A 20,667-nucleotide genomic window follows, 5' to 3' on the forward strand; every position below is an offset into this window, starting at 1 on the left:
TGGTACTAATACAGTAGAGGTAGTACTAATAGAGCAGAGGTTGTACTAATACAGCAGAGGTAGTACTAAGACAGCAGAGGTAATACTAACACAGCAGAGGTATGTAGTACTAACACAGCAGAGGTAGTACTAATAGAGCAGAGGTAGTACTAAGACAGCAGAGGTAGTACTAAGACAGCAGAGGTAGTACTAATAGAGCAGAGGTAGTACTAACATAGCAGAGGTATGTAGTACTAAGACAGCAGAGGTAGTACTAACACAGCAGAGGTATGTAGTACTAAAACAGCAGAGGTAGTACTAAGACAGCAGAGGTAGTACTAACACAGCAGAGGTAGTACTAATAGAGCAGAGGTAGTACTAACACAGAAGAGGTATTTAGTACTAAGACAGCAGAGGTGGTACTAACACAGTAGAGGTAGTAGTAATAGAGCAGAGGTAGTACTAAGACAGCAGAGGTAGTACTAAGACAGCAGAGGTAGTACTAACACAGTAGAGGTAGTAGTAACAGAGCAGAGGTAGTACTAATAGAGCAGAGGTAGTACTGACACAGTAGAGGTAGTACTAATAGAGCAGAGGTAGTAGTAACAGAGCAGAGGTAGTACTAACACAGCAGAGGTAGTACTAACACAGTAGAGGTAGTACTAATAGAGCAGAGGTAGTAGTAACAGAGCAGAGGTAGTACTAACACAGTAGAGGTAGTACTAATAGAGCAGAGGTAGAACTAACACAGTAGAGGTAGTAGTAACAGAGCAGAGGTAGTACTAACGCAGTAGAGGTAGTAGTAATAGAGCAGAAGTAGTAGTAACAGAGCAGAGGTAGTACTAACACAGCAGAGGTAGTAGTAACAGAGCAGAGGTAGTACTAATAGAGCAGAGGTAGTACGAACACAGTAGAGGTAGTACTAATAGAGCAGAGGTAGTAGTAACAGAGCAGAGGTAGTACTAACACAGCAGAGGTAGTAGTAAAAGAGCAGAGGTAGTACTAACGCAGTAGAGGTAGTAGTAACAGAGCAGAGGTAGTACTAACGCAGTAGAGGTAGTACTAACAGAGCAGAGGTAGTACTAACGCAGTAGAGCTAGTAGTAACAGAGCAGAGGTAGTACTAATAGAGCAGAGATAGTACTAACGCAGTAGAGCTAGTAGTAACAGAGCAGAGGTAGTAGTAACACAGTAGAGGTAGTACTAATAGAGCAGAAGTAGTAGTAACAGAGCAGAGGTAGTACTAATAGAGCAAAGGTAGTAGTAACAGAGCAGAGGTAGTACTAATAGAGCAGAGGTAGTAGTAACAGAGCAGAGGTAGTAGTAACAGAGCAGAGATAGTACTAACGCAGTAGAGCTAGTAGTTACAGAGCAGAAGTAGTACTAACACAGTAGAGGTAGTACTAATAGAGCAGAGGTAGTAGTAACAGAGCAGAGGTAGTACTAACCCAGCAGAGGTAGTAGTAACAGAGCAGAGGTAGTACTAACGCAGTAGAGCTAGTAGTAACAGAGCAGAGGTAGTACTAACGCAGTAGAGGTAGTAGTAATAGAGCAGAAGTAGTAGTAACAGAGCAGAGGTAGTACTAACACAGCAGAGGTAGTAGTAACAGAGCAGAGGTAGTACTAATAGAGCAGAGGTAGTAGGAACAGAGCAGAGGTAGTACTAACACTGCAGTAGTAGTAGTAACAGAGCAGAGGTAGTACCAACGCAGTAGAGGTAGTAGTAACAGAGCAGAGGTAGTACTAATAGAGCAGAGGTAGTAGTAACACAGTAGAGGTGGTAGTAATAGAGCAGAAGTAGTAGTAACAGAGCAGAGGTAGTACTAACACAGCAGAGGTAGTAGTAACAGAGCAGAGATAGTACTAACGCAGTAGAGCTAGTAGTAACAGAGCAGAGGTAGTGGTAACACAGTAGAGGTAGTACTAATAGAGCAGAAGTAGTAGTAACAGAACAGAGGTAGTACTAACACAGCAGAGGTAGTAGTAACAGAGCAGAGATAGTACTAACGCAGTAGAGCTAGTAGTAACAGAGCAGAGGTAGTAGTAACACAGTAGAGGTAGTACTAATAGAGCAGAAGTAGTAGTAACAGAGCAGAGGTAGTACTAACACAGCAGAGGTAGTAGTAACAGAGCAGAGATAGTACTAACGCAGTAGAGCTAGTAGTAACAGAGCAGAGGTAGTAGTAACACAGTAGAGGTAGTACTAATAGAGCAGAGGTAGTAGGAACAGAGCAGAGGTAGTACTAACACTGCAGAGGTAGTAGTAACAGAGCAGAGGTAGTACCAACGCAGTAGAGGTAGTAGTAACAGAGCAGAGGTAGTACTAATAGAGCAGAGGTAGTAGTAACACAGTAGAGGTAGTAGTAATAGAGCAGAAGTAGTAGTAACAGAGCAGAGGTAGTACTAACACAGCAGAGGTAGTAGTAACAGAGCAGAGATAGTACTAAAGCAGTAAAGCTAGTAGTAACAGAGCAGAGGTAGTAGTAACACAGTAGAGGTAGTACTAATAGAGCAGAAGTAGTAGTAACAGAGCAGAGGTAGTACTAATAGAGCAGAGGTAGTAGTAACAGAGCAGAGGTAGTACTAATAGAGACAGCCACACCAGAGCTGGAGTGAAGCTCTCTCACCACACCAAGCGCCGCTTACCTGAGGAGAAGCGAATCAGTATCCAGAAGAAAGGCAACAAAGCCGTTTCCCGCAGCATTGTTTCAGAGACCTGAAACAAGCAGAACAGACGCGTGTATGTTTCCAGATAGCAACACACGGAGAGCTGGTGTCTGTCTGTAGGTGTCTGTCTGTAGGTGTCTGTCTGTAGGTGTCTGTCTGTAGGTGTCTGTCTGTAGGGGTCTGTCTGTAGGTGTCTGTCTGTAGGTGTCTGTCTGTAGACGTCTGTCTGTCAATACGTCAGCTTGGTTTAGCCTACATGGGAAGGAGCGGGTGAAGAAGCATTGGGATGGGTGAGAGGCGCACACCTCCTGCTCTGACTCCCAGCAGGTCCTGCATATACGATATCCCTCTTTGTCCTTCTCGCTCCTCAACTCACAAAGAGAAAATAGAGCGACAGCGCCTCCATTTGGCCAAACATGGAATTTAAATACAAAGCTCGTGTCAAAGATTCAGTCTGGCCACCCCTGACTGTCTTTAACTTAAGCCCTGTTTTCAAGATACGGTGAGTGCAGGAGAAACCTGTCTGTCTGCCATGGCGACAGACAGGTACTAACACAGCAGTGCTAACACACCAGAGGTAGTAGTAACAGAGCAGAGGTAGTACTAATACAGCAGAGCTAGAGGTAGTACTACCCCTGACTGTCTTTAACTTAAGCCCTGTTTTCAAGATACGGTGAGTGCAGGAGAAACCTGTCTGTCTGCCATGGCGACAGACAGGTACTAACACAGCAGTACTTACACAGCAGAGGTAGTAGTAACAGAGCAGAGGTAGTACTAATACAGCAGAGCTAGAGGTAGTACTACCCCTGACTGTCTTTAACTTAAGCCCTGTTTTTAAGATACGGTGAGTGCAGGAGAAACCTGTCTGTCTGTCGCCATGGCGACAGACAGCTCACCTGACCGTTTGACCTGCCACGGACATGTAACGTTACCCTTTATTTGGCAGGTGCTCCTGGCAATTCCTGTTTCAACCAAGGCATACAGAATATTCATTCTGACCATATTAAACCTGGGCTATGCGTCCTGATGTCTGTGTGCGAGTTCGATTCTGATGAGCCAGCCCTGGCTCATCAGAATCGAACTCGCACACAGATATGTGGTGTGTACGGGGGAATAGGGCTAGTCCCCCGTACACACCACTTGGGTCAGAGGGAGTACTTGCAGTACGGAATACTCTGACAACAGCTGCAAGTAAGACACAGTGTTGGAAATCGTTTATTTAAAGTAGCCCTAGTTTGCTGGTATTAGTCGCCTTTCCAGATCCTTCACAAATACTACTATGAACTAGTCATTCATTCATATGATCCGAACATGGTAGTACTTTACATGTGGGTACATTTAATTTCTGTCAGTCTTTGTGTACTTTTCCCTCTGCTTGACTTGGTAACTACTGAAGCAGTACATGTGGTGTGCTTTGTGCTGATCAACCTGCGTGTGTGTAACTCCGTGTTGTGTTGTGTTGTGTTGTGTTGTGTTGTGTTGTGTTGTGTTGTGTATGTGTGTCCCAGGGCAGCTGTCTCTTGAAAACGAGACCCCGTCGTCTCAATGGGACCACCTGTGCGAGTAAAGGTTGAACAACAAAGTGTGACCTGAAGATGCACCTGATGCATTACTGCAGACGAGTGTGGCGAGGTGCAGGTTTCTGGGGGACCAGGTCCTCTGTCGAAGACTCTCCATGATGCCCAAACCCAGCAGGCAGACCCAGCAATGGAGGACCACAGCTCCTCCAAAGCAGTAACCATCACACGTGGCTTGACTTAAAGAATCAGGAGTAAAAGTACACAGTACTGCACAGTGGCTACTGTCAGTTGTATGATAGTGTTACTGGGTCATAGTGATATATTGATATGGAAGCAGTAGGCAACTTTACCACTGTCTTTGCTCCAGGTGGCACTAAGTACAGTATAGTATAAAATGTAAATACTCAAGTAACGTATAAGTACCTCAGAATTGTACTCAAGCACAGTACTTGACTAAATGTAAGTTGGTTGTGAGATTTGAGGTTGTGTGTGTTGTTACTATGATGTCTGTGAATGTTCTCATTCATCCAGGTCATGGTTATCCAAAGGAGTTGAATCAAGTGCAGCTGGACTTGGTATATATATCCGTGAAGACGTTTCGCCTCTCATCCAAGAGGCTTCCTCAGTTCGTGCCTTTCTGACTAGACCAAGCTAGTCTGACTGGCTGCTGATGATGAGACTCAGCATTTATCCTCTAGGAGTCGTTGTCAGAGCTATAGATATGCGTGGCTCTTTGTGTCCCGATGTTTACCAACGCCCGTCGCTAACAGAGCCATAGATATGAGTGGCTCTTTTGTGTACCGATGTTTGGCCGCGCCCGTCGCCATCGGAGCTATTGATTTGCATTTGTTTAGCAGCAACGGTGGTTGGGGGTGTTAGTTTCGACTTCATTATTCAGTGGTCATGGGAGTCGTTGAAGCCCTTAGTGAGCGACTGTTGTTCTTGGAGGCTAGGCTTCTTGAGTCTCCTGGGTAGAGATGAAAGGACGGCATTGTAAGTGGGAGATAGGTGGTGTCGCAGACCTCCTCCTCTGTTGAGGGATGGTTTTTCCAGTTTTGCATAGATGGCTTCCTTCACCCCTCTTTCAAACCATCTATCTTCTCTGTCCAAAATGTGTACGTTGCTGTCCTGGAAGGAGTGTGTCTTCTCCTTTAGGTGTAGATGGACTGCTGAGTCTTGTCCTGAGGAGTTTGGCCTTCTGTGCTGGGCCATCCGTTTGTGTAGTGGTTGTTTGGTTTCTCCTATGTATAGGTCAGTGCAATCCTCATTGCGTTGTACAGCATACACCAGATTGCTTTTCCGGGTGTGTGGTACACGGTCTTTGGGATGAACCAGTCTTTGTCGGAGTGTGTTGCTGGGTTTGAAGTATACCGGGATGCGGTGTTTGTTGAAAATTCTCCTGAGTTTCTCGGAGACCCCAGAAACATACGGGATGACTGTGCTCTTCCTTCTGTTCCCTTTCTCCTCGTCGCTCACCCGGTTGGTCTTTTTGGAACGTGTTGCAGTTTTCACAAAGGTCCAACTGGGGTAGTCGCAGGTTTTTAAAGCTCCCCTCAGGTGTTTGTGTTCTTCTCGTTGGGCCTGAGTGCTGCTGGGCACATTGTCAGCTCTGTGTTGCAGAGTTCTGATGACGCTCAGTTTGTGTTCCAGCGGGTGGTGTGAGTCGAAAAGTATATATTGGTCTGTGTGTGTAGGTTTCCTGTGTATTGTTACTATGACGTTCAACAACAACAACATCATATTAAGCAGTGAGTTAATTGAAGTAGAGTACAATTTTCGGTTCGGTAAGTAAATGTATTTGTGAAAACATCACAATGAAGCCATTTTCCTTGTCTTTACTTTCCCGACCTTCCGCAGAGTTGCTGCTGCATGACTGCATGGCTACAAGAGCGTGCTGGCCCTGCAACACATGAGCAGCCCGCTGCCTGTATGTCACCTGACACTCATGCTCGCACCCAGGCCTCCTGATGACACATGTGCAGGCTCGGACTCTAAACAACAGCCGGCTCGCCTCATTGCTGTGTAGCTATTGCTACACCTCCGAGCTTCTGAACTTGCTCATCGCCTCACCATCACAGACAATGGACTCAACAAAATAGGTAAAAACGCCACCGTCCATGATACGAGGACACTTCTTCACGTCATCTTCATAGCCGTCTGTTACGGATGGCAAAGGTGTTCTTACTCCACCCTTTGTGAGCTGTGTGAGGTGGTGTTCCCCCATCAATAGCTCACCTGGCTGGCTAGCTCTTCATGAATCAATGAGACGCCCTACAAATCACTCTAAGACGGTTAGCATACCGTTACCATGGAAAACGCCGGTTCTGGTTCAGTGACAGGACGTACCGGAAGTCGCGCCCATAATTCACGCAAGGTATCATGGGGCCAGTAATAAGGTGGATAATATAATATATAATAATGTAGTTAGGTTCTTATCGGAGGGCTGTGTAGAGAACCTGGCTGGTGTTAATGTCTGACCTTCAGCCAATGAGCTCCTTGTAGTGGTCACTCAGGTGGAGGCTGTCACTCATTTAGTGGTTAGACCGTCAATTAAAGACTTGCCCCGCCCATCACTGCAAATAATGGACCTGACAGGACCTGTCTATGAGGTGTCATGAGATGCTTCTTTCCAGGAGAGGCACTGAAGCTTTGCTGTGGAATACACAGCAACCCACAATCATCGAATGAAGTGGACCGAGGTCTAAAAGCTCCAACAAAGACTCCTGGGATACCTTCCCTTCATACGCTCCAGTTTCCTGGTGTATCAAAAGGTTTTAGTTGCGTCGGCTTTGTGTCGATGCAGTCGCCCGCTGGGGACCGGGGTTCGCACCTCGGTCTCGTCAGATCCGACTATGGCCGGACTCGATGAAGTAATTGGCAGCGTGTCTTCGGGAGGGGGCGGAGTCGGCTCGTGTTCGTCACATGGATGCGTCTCTGTGCGTGTGGGGAAAAGCGGCCTGGTAGAGGCTAGTTCCCATCGATGCAGAGAACGGTCAACTGAGCATGCGCAAGTACTCGTTGCCTCCGTTGTTTGGGTAGGTTAAGGTTAGGGTTAGGGCGGGGTTAGGGTTAAAGTTAGCTAATCAGACGCAGAGTAGGGGCGGGGCTTCCTAGAATCCTAGCGCCTGGATGCTACGCGGGGCGCTTGGAGGCCTGGTAGAGGCATTTCGCGCATGCTCAGTTGACCGTTCTCTACTCCATTTCCGTTCTCTGCGTCGATGGAAACTAGCCTCTACCAAAGCGGTGTGGAGTCGCCTTGTCCCGGAAGTGGCGAGGCGTCTCCTTCCAGACTGCCGGCCGGAGAGATGCAGCTGGCGAACGCATGTAGTACGGGGGTGGGTGTTGGAACCAGAATCAGGGAGCGACTGGCCACTAAATTGAGAGAAAAAGGGAAAAAATCAGATTATTAAAAAAAACTTTTTAGTTGTTACAAATTCCCCATATTTATGTGTAAAGGAAGTACTTTGCATTTTAAAGAAGTAGTGTCCAACACGTGCCACTGTATTAGCGGGCTAATTCATTCATAGACTTTTCTCCGACCCGGCCGCAGAATGGTGGACTGAAGCGCCATCTTCCTCCCGGCCTGCACCCTCACTCGCTTCATTCCAGGAAGTCCTTCTGCAGGTCTACCGTAATTCATAGATGGCCTGTAAACAGGAAGGTAGCTTGTGTGATGTGTGGTACTGTCTGCTTACACTGTGTAACCCTGTGGTTATTCACATTTCCACGTTCCCCTGCAGAACAGTTGCATTTGAGACAACGTGCGCTATTGGCTCGGAGGCGTTATTATTGTTCCCACATGGATTCCGGGAAGACCCGCCCCTACTCTATCTTTAATTGGCTAACCCTATCCCTAACCCCACCCTAACCCTAACCAACCTGACCAACGGAGGCAACAGTACTAGCCAATCAGAGGCAGAGTTCCCGGAATGCGGGTGGGGGGAAAAAACAAGGGGCTCGGAGGACTTCTCCTGAGTGCTCTACAACGTCTATTGGCTAACACGCGCACATCTGCCAAGCCTCCTGGAAATCACTTTGGATAAGTGCATCTGCTCAGGGAGGAAAATGTAGTTAAGTAATGTTTTTTAGTTTGAAACCCAGCCACTGAGGATGCACAAGCCAGGGCATTCGTAGTGCCGGTCCCAAGCCCGGATAAATGGGGAGGGTTGCGTCAGCAAGGGCATCCGGCATCAAACCTTTGGCAAATCAAATATGCGGATCATAAATCAATTTCCATATTGGATCGGTCGAGGGCCAGGTTACCAACGACCGCCACCTGTACTGCTGGCCAGCAGGGCGCTGGTGAAAACTATGCTACTGTTGGGTGAAGGAGATGGAGAGGGGGAAGGCACGTGCAGAGGCAGCGGAGGAGGAGGAGGAAAGGTAGGAGTGTGGAGGTGAGAGTCAGAACTTTGAATGTTGGCAACATGCCTGGTAGAGGGAGAGAGCTGGCTGATATGATGGAGAGAAGAAAGCAGACATACTGTGAGACCAGGTGGAAGGGGAGTAGTTTGAGTTTGAATGAGAAGCTGCACACGTGGCAGTCTTGATGGCATCGCTGGTGGTTTTGTCACCAAGTTTCTGTTGACACGTCGAGACTGTGTTGAAGTGAGATGGCAGCTCACTATGCCAACGCTTCGCTCTTGTCCATTACACACGCGCGCGCGGGCACGTTTAAAACCGCCGTCTTTAGAATAAAGAATGAGAGCTTTAGGGTCTCAGCAATATCTAGTTGTGTTCTCCAGAAACACTCTTGGTGGCAAGATGTGGGAGATGCTATGAATGGGCTCCTCCCCAGAACCTCCTTATCTCCCCTCATAACCTCCTTATCGCCCTTCAGAACTGACTGAAAGGACTTCATGAACTCCCCATTCTTCAACAGAAAAGAGTTTGTTACAAAACAAATGTGCAGAACATCAACCACGAGAGGAGTTTAAATGGTCAGGAAACTGTGCCCTCGCGAAAAATCCAGTTGATCAGAGAGACAAAGCAGACGGACATGGAGCATGGAGATCTTTTTTCTTCTTTTTTTGACATCTTTATTGACAATGAAATGGACATGGCGACCGGGGTGTCTGTCTCTCCTGATGTTCTGAACTGCCGGGAACCGAAGGATGAAGACCCTCTTCACGCTGCTTTGGACATTGCTGAAGATTTTGAAGGAACAGTAGAGGAGAACCGACATCTGAACACCAAGACATAAAACCAGAGACCCGGCGGACAGGATGTGACTCGGCCCCGCGGACGGAAGCAGGAAGATCAGCGGCACGAGCCGGCGGTCATCCATCCCACGTGCTTCCTCCGGTGAACACGTGTTGCTGGTGGTTTAGTGATTACTATGCACCGATTAATGGCGACCAGGGAATGGGATAGAAGGGAAACCGTGGTCCTGAGGACCAGAAGCGCATCCTTAAAACCTAGCATCCAGTGAACGGAGCTCCGTCACTCAGCAGCGCCGTCTGCTGGTGCGTGGCAGCAGGTTGGACACGCAGCCGCTCACGATGAAGGCGTTGCTGACCGTCCGCAGCTTTTCAGATCCAACGACCCCACAGCCGGATCCAACGACCCCACAGCCGGATCCAACGACCCCACAGCCGGAGCCAACGAAACTCATCACGGCTTCTACGGTAGCAGACGGGGTTTTGCCGTCACTGCAGCACAGCGTCAAGTTTGTGCAGATCCGCTGCAAACATTCTACAGAAATATTACAGGGCAGACCGATTTCTGTTGTAACACTTTTTGCTTCAGCACCTGTAACTGAATTTTGATCTAAAGTTCTTCAACTTTTATGCAGAGTACCCACGTTTTGTCTTGTTTTGTTTTACTACAAAGGGCACCAGTTCAGTTCAAGTTTTAAACCTGATGCAGCCGAGAACTGGTCTATTCGGGATATAGCATATTCAGTCTGACGTTTATCCCTTAGAAAACAATGCTGTATCATCAGCTAGCTAGCTGCGTCAGTCTTATTTCTTTACCAAAAGTAGGTAAGCCTTTGAAGACTGGATTATGTAAAATATGCAAAGAAAGTAATTCAACCACAATCAGGAACAAAACCGGTGAAATGGGGCATCCTTGACGAACCCATCTCATAACAGGACACCTTTTTGTAGTGTTTGGATACAGCGCGACACAACTATCAATATTCTTATGAAACATTTCAACTGTCGAAATAAAGTTTTGCAGTGTGCTACCGTGTCGAGTGAAGACGTTTGGCCTCTCATCCAAGAGGCTTCCTCAGTTCCTGCCTTTCTGACTAGACCAAGCTAGTCTGACTGGCTGGTGATGAGACTCAGCATTTATCCTCTAGGAGTCGTTGTCAGAGCTATAGATATGCGTGGCTCTTTGTGTCCCGATGTTTACCAACGCCCGTCGCTAACAGAGCCATAGATATGAGTGGCTCTTTTGTGTACCGATGTTTGGCCGCGCCCGTCGCCATCGGAGCTATGGATTTGCATTTGTTTAGCAGCAACGGTCGTTGGGGGTGTTAGTCTCGACTTCGTTATTCAGCGGTCATGAGAGTCGTTGAAGCCCTTAGTGAGCGACTGTTGGTCTTGGAGGCTAGGCTTCTTGAGTCTCCTGGGTAGAGATGAAAGGACGGCATTGTAAGTGGGAGATAGGTGGTGTCGCAGACCTCCTCCTCTGTTGAGGGATAGTTTTTCCAGTTTCGCATAGATGGCTTCATTCACCCCTCTTTCAAACCATCTATCTTCTCTGTCCAAAATGTGTACGTTGCTGTCCTGGAAGGAGTGTGTCTTCTCCTTTAGGTGTAGATAGACTGCTGAGTCTTGTCCTGAGGAGTGTGGCCTTCTGTGTTGGGCCATCCGTTTGTGTAGTGGTTGTTTGGTTTCTCCTATGTATAGGTCAGTGCAATCCTCATTGCATTGTACAGCATACCCCAGATTGCTTTTCCGGGTGTGTGGTACACGGTCTTTGGGATGAACCAGTCTTTGTCGGAGTGTGTTGCTGGGTTTGAAGTATACCGGGATGCGGTGTTTGTTAAAAATTCTCCTGAGTTTCTCGGAGACCCCAGAAACATACGGGATGACTGTGCTATTCCTTCTGTTCCTTTTCTCCTCGTCGCTCACCTGGTTGGTCTTTCTGGAATGTGTTGCAGTTTTCACAAAGGTCCAACTGGGGTAGCCGCAGGTTTTTAAAGCTCCCCTCAGGTGTTTGTGTTCATCTCGTTGGGCCTGAGTGCTGCTGGGCACATTGTCAGCTCTGTGTTGCAGAGTTCTGATGATGCCCAGTTTGTGTTCCAGAGGGTGGTGTGAGTCGAAAAGCAGACATTGGTCTGTGTGTGTAGGTTTCCTGTAAACCCCAATGTGGAGGCTCCTGTCTTCCCCAATGTGGACGTCACAGTCCAAGAAGGGCAAACTGTTGTTCTTTACGTCTTCCCTTGTGAACTTAATGTTCTTGTCCACTGAGTTGATGTGTTTGGTAAACGCTTGCACCTCTTGTGTTTGGATTTTGACCCATGTGTCGTCCACATATCTGAACCAGTGGCTCGGAGGTGTTCCTCTGAAGGAGTTCAGGGCCCTGTGTTCTACCTCTTCCATATATAAGTTGGCCACAATGGGAGATACTGGTGAGCCCACTGCACAGCCGTGTTTCTGTCTGTAAAACTGCCCTCCTAGGTCGGCCCGGCACTTGCCTCTGTTCCTGCTTCGGCCCCGCCTATGGCCCGGGTTTCGGCCCCATCTGTTTCCCCTCCTGTGAAGCGCAGCCGTTATGGCCGCAGGGTCCGCCCCCCGACTCGTCCCCTGTTTTCCCCGTGACTTTGCACTATGTCATTGACTGTTCTGTTGTAGAGTCTATTTTTATGTTCATGACTTGCACTTTTGCTGTTTTGCATTGTTTTGTGTAGGTGAATTCTGGGGAGGCCTGTGTGGTGACCCACATCTATATAACGAGAGACATTCACCTAAGAGGACGGTGTACCTTCAAGAGAAGAGGCGAGGGGTCAGATAATGCACTTCCGCTTCCAGTTCACAGTTCAGTGTCGTTGTCGAATGTATGACATGCTAAGTTGGAGCTAGTAAACTACCTCGACTACGTCTACTCTCACGTCTCCTGTCTCGTTGTTTTCTAACTCCACAGCAGAATATAAAGAACTAATAAAAGAAGAATAAAAGTTGTCGATCTCACGAAGCCGCAGCTCACAAAGGCGGAAGCTGAAAACAGCTGGCAGTGATCAGTCAACCCGGTGGAAGTGGGCGGTCTCAGTCTCAGTGTCTTGCCTGATTCTATGCAAAAGAAAGTAAACGTTTAAGTGCAACAAAAAAAAAGAAATGGTCAAATTAATCAGCTTGTGAATAATCACACATATTGAAACCAATCTCCCAGCAAAGCCTGACAGAGACTCAGTGCTGTATGCCACTACAGTGCTTTTTGGAGGCAACATTCTAAGACCAAATAATTGGGTCTAGAATTTAAAAGAAAAAGAAAAAGAAAAAGAAAAAGGAGACGTAAACTCAGTATGGTGAATTCACTATTTAAAGCTTTGTTCAAGCCCCGCCTGTCCTTGCTGTCTGCATTTGGGTCCTCTCCTGCTCTCGGCGAGACAGTATCAACAACAAGGTCAAAGAAGTCCACATTCAAGTTTTGTACAGTATATACCCACCCATCATTAATTATCTGAACCGTTTATCCTGCTCTCAGGGTCGCTGGAGCCTATCCCAGCAGTCACTGGGCGGCAGGCGGGGAGACACCCTGGAAAGGCCGCCAAGCCATCACAGGGCGCCCACCCACACACACAGGGACAATTTAGTACGGCCTATTCACCTGACCTACATGTCTGGACTGTGGGAGGAAACCCACGCAGACATGGGGAGAACATGCAAACTCCACACAGAGGACGACCCGGGACGACCCCCAAGGTTGGACTACCCCGGGGCTCGAACCCAGGATCTTCTTGCTGTGAGGCGACCGCGCTAACCACTGCGCCACCATGCCGCCCAGTATATACCCAACAAACGTTTATTTCTCCAAGTTCTTAGATGTAGAAAACAAATGCAATTTTTGCAATAGTGAACCAGCATCCCTAACACATTTGTTTTACCTTTTTATAAATTCAATAACCTTTTGGAATCGAGTTAAGAATTATTTACCGTGCAAAACTAAACGTAACATTACATTTGAATGGAAAGAAGTCATTGCATATTCTGAACAGGATAAAATAACATTGAATTCATTGTAAATTTGTTCATCCTATACGGTAAATTTCACATACATAAATGCAGAATAACAAAAGTGAGCCCCAATTTTTCTGGAATTTAGGTGAATTTAAAGAGTATGTTAAGACTCTGGAACTTATGAATGATAAAAAAGCAATAACACTGTGAAAATGTATGATGAATTATTTAAAGAGGAACAATTTGATAGTTTATGATACGAGATCTTTCTCATAGTTTTATAATAATGTAGTTAATTACCTCAATGTTACTTTTTGTATCTTCTCATTTATCTTTTATTTTATTCGTTTGTGTAGTTCTTACCCGTTTTTATAATCTTGTTGAACACATGTCTGGACTGTTGTATTTTGAATGTTTTTAAAAAATCGCCTTAAACTACGCAATACGCATGCGCACACTCGGACCGTCACAACGTGAGAAGCCCGAGCCTCCCCTCCCGTTGATGAAACCGTCACAGCCTCTCTCCGTTGACATCAAAGCAATCGCCCTCTTTCCCTTGACACCTGCTGTCGCCCTCTCTCCCTTGACATCAAAGCAATCGCCCTTGACACCTGCTGACCCCCCCCCTTCACCCCGGTACACCAGCTGGCCATCAAAGCAATCGCCATCACCCTTAAAAAGCCTCCACTGTGGACCAGTCTTCGCTGGAACGTCGCCATTCATGGACTTCCGCCTGCCTACCTGCCACTGAGCCAACTCCTGCTCTACCCCTGAGATCGGTCACTTCAATAAAGACTTGATTTCTTCCCTTACCTGGTTGTCCCGTCTGCTTTTGGGTTCTTTCCTGATGCGTGACAGTACGTTCCAGCCACTATGGACCCAGCAGACCATTCCGCCACAGACCTGGCGGACCAGCCAACCAGGAATCGGTCCTCGGCCAGCACAGCCAGGAGCTACAGGGGATGGCTGACGCCCTCCGTGAGCTCGACTCAAAGATCTCCGGAATCCAGACCCAACTTAGTGCCTCCGCTAGCCCGGGACCCGCCCCTCCAGCTCCGCCACCCTCAGCGCCATCAACTTCGGCTAAGGAACCATGGGTTGCCCCGCCCAATAAGTATGATGGAGAATTTGGACTTTGTCGCCCTTTTTTGATGCAGTGTGAGATTGTGTTTAACCAGCAGCCCCAGTCATATTCCACGGATGGAGCCAAAGTCGCTTACATCATGGATCTTCTCCGGGGAAGCGCTCTGGATTGGGCTAGGCGGTGTGGGAGATGCGGGCCTCCACTTCCTCATCCTACGCTGAGTTCACCACTGCTTTTCGCCAGGTTTTTTATCATCCCGTGCGGGGAAAGGATGCGTCAAAAAGACTGATCTCTCTCCGCCAGGGTTCCCGCAGCGTCGCTGACTACTCAGTTGAGTTCCGTACGCTATCAGCGGAGAGCGGATGGAACAACGAGTCCCTCCAGGCCGGGTTTTCCAACGGTCTAAGCGAATCCATAAAGGACGAATTGGTTTCCTACCCCGAGCCTGGAGGGTCGGAGGAATTGGTTACCCTGGCCATCCGTGTGGACAACCGTCTCCGGGAGCGGAGGAGAGAGAGGACGCGCCGCTTTCTTGGTCACAACAACTTTCCACGGGCCACACCTCCAAACTCTGGGGGCCGAGCTCGCTCGACTGAGGTTGCCGTCCTCCGAGAAAGCCCGAGGCGTGACTCTTCCCCAGCTTCGGAGCCGATGCAACTCGGCCGCTTCCGGCTCAACCCGGAGGAGCGTCAACGCCGCATCACCGAGAACAGCTGCTCGTATTGTGGTCAGCCTGGTCACTTTCTCGCCTCCTGCCCTCACCGTCTGTCAAACTAGTAGGCTCACGAGGGAGGAGGAGGATCCTCGTGAGCCCAACTGTCTGCCCCCTGTCTCCTCGTCCATGTACCCAGTTGCAAGCTACCATCAGTTTTAAAGGTCAGTCCACTAAACTTTTGGCTTTAATTGACTCTGGAGCTGATGAAAGCTTTTTGGATGCAAGTGTTGTGAAGCAGTTAGGTCTTGCCACTGTGAGTCTGGACCAGCCTCTTGAAGCTAATGCTCTGGATGGACGTCTCCTGGCCCGGATAACCTCTAAGACCGAGCCTGTGCGCCTCCTGTTGTCGGGAAACCATCAAGAGGAGTGAATTTTTTTTTATCAATTCTCCATTTGTTCCCATTATACTTGGTCATCCCTGGCTGGTTAAGCATAGTCCCCATATTGATTGGTCATCGGCCAGAATTTCAAGTTGGAGTCCCGTCTGTCATGCCATATGCTTCCAGTCTGCTCTGCCTCAGTCTGTCCCCTGTCAGGTGTCAAGCTCTGAGACCTCTGACCTGTCACTGGTGCCTCCAGAGTACCATGACCTCCAAGCTGTGTTCAACAAGCAGCAAGCTCTCTCCCTGCCTCCTCATCGCCCCTATGATTGCGCTATTGACCTGCTGCCGGGCGCTCCCCTCCCCAGCAGCCGCCTATATAGCCTCTCCAAGCCTGAGCGGGAGTCCATGGAGAGGTACATCAAGGACTCCTTGGCTGCTGGTCTTATTCGCCCGTCATCATCACCCCTTGGTGCGGGGTTCTTTTTTGTGGCCAAGAAGGACAAGACCCTCCGGCCGTGTATTGACTATAGAGGCCTCAATAACATCACAGTCAAGAATAAGTACCCTCTGCCCCTCATGACTTCTGCTTTTGATTCTCTCCAGGGAGCCACAGTGTTCACTAAACTAGACCTCCGCAATGTTTACCACCTGGTCCGGGTTCGAGACGGAGATGAATGGAAGACTGCCTTCAACACCCCCCTGGGGCATTTTGAATATCTGGTGATGCCGTTTGGTCTCACTAATGCCCCAGCTGTCTTCCAGAGTCTGGTCAATGACGTCCTATGTGACATGTTGGATCGTTTCGTTTTTGTTTACCTGGATGATATCCTGATTTTTTCCAGAGACCTGTCAGAGCATGTAATGCACATCCGCCAAGTCCTTCAACGGCTTCTGGAGAACCGCCTTTTCATAAAAGCAGAGAAGTGCGAATTCCATGCCCCTTCAGTCACCTTCCTGGGCTACATTGTGGCCGATGGGCAGGTGAGAATGGACCCCGCCAAGGTCAGAGTGGTTCTTGAGTGGCCAAGCCCGACCAGCCGTAAGCAGCTTCAGAGGTTCCTCGGTTTTGCCAACTTCTACAGACGGTTCATCCGTAATTACAGCCGCGTTGCGGCCCCACTAACCGCTCTTACCTCCACCTCCAGACAGTTCCTGTGGACCCCTGTAGCAGAGGCAGCTTTCCAAGCCCTCGAGCACCGCTTCACCACAGCTCCTATCCTCATCCAGCCAGACCCAACCAAGCAGTTCGTTGTAGAAGTGGACGCCTCTGAGATTGGGGTGGGGGCAGTCCTTTCTCAGCGCTCCAGTGAGGATGGCAAGACACACCCCTGTGCCTTCCTGTCTCGCCGTCTCTCCCCAGCTGAAAGGAACTATGATGTGGGGAATCGTGAGCTCCTGGCGGTGAAATTGGCACTGGAGGAATGGCGACATTTTCTGGAGGGGTCTGAGCTTCCTTTTATAGTGTGGACTGACCATAAGAACCTGGAATACATCCAGTCAGCAAAGCGGCTCAACGCGCGCCAAGCCAGGTGGGCGCTCTTTTTTGGTCGTTTTAATTTTTCTTTGACGTACAGACCTGGCTCTAGGAATGCCAAGCCCGATGCTCTGTCTCGTGTGCATGGGGAGGAGTCTGAGCCCAAGCTCCAACCTGACACCATCATTCCCTCTACCTGTGTGGTTGCGGCTGCGGCTGTCACCTGGAACATTGAAAGGGAGGTCATGGCAGCACAACGGACTCAGCCTGACCCAGGTAACGGTCCCCCTGGGTGCTTGTTTGTTCCAGATGCTGTTAAATCTAGTGTGTTGTAGTGGGCTCACTCTTCCAAACTTACCTGCCATCCTGGAGTAACCCGGACCCTAGCCTTCCTCCGTAGGCGGTTCTGGTGGCCTTCCATGACCGAGGATACTGGGTCTTTTGTTTCTGCCTGTCCTGTTTGTGCCCAGAATAAGTCCTCCACTCGGGCCAGTGCCGGTCTGCTGCGCCCCCTGCCTGTTCCACACCGTCCTTGGTCGCATCTGTCCTTGGATTTCGTCTCTGGTCTGCCCGCCTCCGACGGTAACACCGTTGTACTGACTGTTGTTGATCGCTTCAGTAAATTTGTTCATTTTTTGCCCTTGTCTAAACTGCCTTCGGCTCGGGAGACTGCGGATCTGCTGGTCAGGGAGGTTTTCCGGGTCCACAGTCTTCCCCGTGATATAGTGTCTGACCGTGGCCCCCAGTTCACTTCTGCGGTCTGGAAGGCTTTCTGCTCTGCCATCGGTGCCACCGTCAGCCTGTCATCGGGGTTCCATCCTCAGACCAACGGCCAGGCCGAGAGGTCCAACCAGGCATTGGAGACTGTTCTCCGCTGTCTGGTGTCTGCCAACCCATCCTCTTGGTCCTCACAACTTCCCTGGGTAGAATATGCCCATAACACCTTGCCATCGTCTGCTACTGGGTTGTCCCCTTTTCAATGCCTTTACGGCTATCAGCCCCCCCTTTTTCCTTCTCAAGAGGTAGACATTCCGGTTCCGTCTGTCCAGGCCCATGTCCGTCGGTGCCGTCGGACCTGGCGGCGAGCCCGTGCTGCACTGCTCAGGGCCTCCGGCCGTTACCAGCGCTTGGCGGATCGTCATCGCACCCCTGCTCCGGACTACTCCCCCGGTGACCAGGTATGGCTCTCTACCAATGACCTACCCTTGAAATCGGACGCTAAAAAACTGTCCCCCAGGTATATTGGTCCCTTTTCCATTGTCAAAGTCATTAACCCCTATGTGGTCCATCTGAAGCTGCCCCGCACTCTCCGGGTTCACCCTTCCTTCCATGTGTCCTGCCTCAAACCTGTCTCTACCAGCCCTCTAGTTCCCCCCGCCCCCACCTCATCGTATGATCAATGATCATCCTGCTTACACGGTTCGTCGTCTCCTGGACTCTTGTCGCCGCGGTCGCGGCCTGCAGTATCTCGTTGACTGGGAGGGATATGGCCCGGAGGAAAGGTGTTGAGTCCCTCGTCGCCTTGTCCTGGACGCGAACCTCATCCGGGACTTCCACAGGACGCACCCTGATGGGCCTGGTAGGTCGCCTGGTGGCGCCCCTCGGAGGGGGGGGTACTGTCACAGCCTCTCTCCCTTGACATCAAAGCAATCGCCCCCTCTCCCTTGACATCAAAGCAATCGCCCTCTTTCCCTTGACACCTGCTGTCGCCCTCTCTCCCTTGACATCAAAGCAATCGCCCTTGACACCTGCTGACCCCCCTTCACCCCGGTACACCAGCTGGCCATCAAAGCAATCGCCATCACCCTAAAAAAGCCTCCACTATGGACCAGTCTTCGCTGGAACGTCGCCATTCATGGACTTCTGCCTGCCAGTCTACCTGCCACTGAGCCAACTCCTGCTCTACCCCTGAGATCGGTCACTTCAATAAAGACTTGATTTCTTCCCTTACCTGTTTGTCCCGTCTGCTTTTGGGTTCTTTCCTGATACGTGACAACAGGCGAGCTTGTGCGCTGTACGGCGTTTCGCTCTCAGAAGTTCAAGTCAAGTCAAGTTTATTTCTATAGCACATTTACATAAAATGCATTACAATACAATTTAAGGAATTAAAAAAGACAAGGACATTAAAAATACTACAGGGACACTTTGATATGTTATGAATAAGTTCTGTGGTTATTTTGATTGAATTATCACAGCCTACCCTGACCGCACGTCATTGGTTCATGTGGCCACAACGTTTATTGACAGAAACGTTTCATCATCACCTAAGTGCCCTCTTCAGTCTCACCTGACTGACTGCAGGTATCCCCACTCTGATAAACAATACAGTGGCATCACGACCCAAACCAACGACCAGTTTCATATGCAAATTACCGTGACTCTATTGTTCATACGTATTGTATTGTTTATACGTTGTGTCCAGATAAACTGATTCAATTTACTGGGATTTTTACCTGGATTATTGAACGTGCATAAAGAGCTGTCCGTGTTTGTTTTGAATACAGGGGCAACATATGTCCTAGCAGAGGCATGATCTGAAAACAGGTGCTGAGTTTATGAGGTTAATCACATTCGCGCATGTACTGCTTAGGTGTCCAAAATACAGTCAAGAGAGATCAGTTGAGTTCAAATTTGTCAGAAAACAAAATGAATATGATTGACATTCTCCCGAAAAGTTCTCAGACTATTTTTCAAGTGATATGTTGCTTTCTAAAGAATGCAGGTCTTATCAAATTCAGTAGCAAAGTTCATCATTTAGGTTTGTGTGGCTAACAGGTGTAGCAACCCACACTCCAGTCCAACAGATGACGGTAATGCGCTATAATGGTATTTGGCAACCGGCATGTGAGCCCATAAACAGCAGCACAAGCGCCATACGTTACGTCACTTCCTGCCAGCTTCACCGTTTCCACGACAGCATGGCTGCGCCGCTGCCTGCGAGATGTGGGTTTTACGTGGAGAGGAAAAGGCGATTTTGTAAAATGGTAGTTGGAATTGGAAACCAGTTTTGTGGAGAACACGCAAATGCAGTAAGTGGGTTTCAACGTAATTACTTGTAAAGATATTCGACAAGCTCATTCCTATTTCCTTAGTAGACCCTGAGCTGGGTAAAACAAGATAAAATAGTTATTTCTGCCTGGTGAAAAAAATTCTTTAACTGAATTTGGAGCCCAATGCAGGAAAAAATAATGTAGACATACCTTCCCTTTAACTTTAATTGGAGTGTGATTCATAACATCCGTGTGTGTGTGTGTGTGTGTGTGTGTGTGTGTGTGTGTGTGTGTGTGTGTGTGTGTGTGTGTGTCTAGCGATATGAACTTCAGTTAAACACTAAAACAACTTAATCTCACTCAACACCGATGTACTCGAGAACATCCAAGTCAGAGGCATCCACCCTGGCGTTTATCTAGACATTTTAACGCAAATTATACGATCGATGGGCTACTACTACTACTACTAGTACTACTAGTACTTCCGGCTGCTCCCGTTAGGGGTCGCCAAAGCGGATCATACGTTTCCATCTCTTTCTGTCCTCTGTCACACCAGCCCCCTGCATGTCCTCCCTCACCACAGCTGTAAACCGCTTCATGCCATCTGTACGCAAAGCAGCGAATTTCAGCTAAGTGTGCTGCTTCTGTGGCTATGACTGGATTATTCCAACCACAGATTGACATGGGCTTGGCTAAATAAATAAATAAAAATCAAATTCTTTCGTTGAGGAGTATTTGAATGAGGGCGGAGAGAGGGGGAAAACAGTTATCGAGACAGACCAAAG

At 48.6% G+C, this 20,667-nt stretch overlaps 3 protein-coding genes across 5 annotated transcripts in view; 1 reads left to right on the top strand and 2 right to left on the bottom strand.

The window, feature by feature from the left end:
* Nucleotides 1–2,952, bottom strand: part of vcam1b (vascular cell adhesion molecule 1b) — a 59,677-nt gene extending 56,725 nt beyond the window's left edge. Inside the window, exons 1-2 of the mRNA XM_056277524.1 lie at nt 2,902–2,952; nt 2,625–2,694 (exon numbers count right to left, since the gene is read on the bottom strand). Coding sequence (XP_056133499.1) covers nt 2,625–2,682 — 58 coding nt within the window. The 5' untranslated portion in view covers nt 2,683–2,694; nt 2,902–2,952. The remainder of the gene's footprint in view (nt 1–2,624; nt 2,695–2,901) is intronic.
* An 812-nt stretch (nt 2,953–3,764) lies between these two features.
* On the bottom strand, nt 3,765–9,779 carry gpr88 (G protein-coupled receptor 88). Its single transcript, XM_056276947.1, is given in 6 exon segments — nt 3,765–3,830; nt 8,967–9,065; nt 9,068–9,165; nt 9,221–9,396; nt 9,435–9,602; nt 9,640–9,779. Coding segments are annotated over 6 exon segments (747 nt in total).
* A 10,013-nt stretch (nt 9,780–19,792) lies between these two features.
* trmt13 (tRNA methyltransferase 13 homolog) overlaps nt 19,793–20,667 on the top strand; it is an 86,876-nt gene continuing 86,001 nt past the window's right edge. For all 3 annotated transcript variants that reach the window (XM_056277527.1, XM_056277526.1, XM_056277528.1), the window contains exon 1: nt 19,793–19,921. In XM_056277527.1, the coding sequence (XP_056133502.1) occupies nt 19,811–19,921 (111 nt within the window). In that variant the 5' untranslated portion in view covers nt 19,793–19,810. The remainder of the gene's footprint in view (nt 19,922–20,667) is intronic.

The sequence above is a fragment of the Lampris incognitus genome, chromosome 3, assembly GCF_029633865.1.
Source record: "Lampris incognitus isolate fLamInc1 chromosome 3, fLamInc1.hap2, whole genome shotgun sequence".
Taxonomy (NCBI): domain Eukaryota; kingdom Metazoa; phylum Chordata; class Actinopteri; order Lampriformes; family Lampridae; genus Lampris; species Lampris incognitus.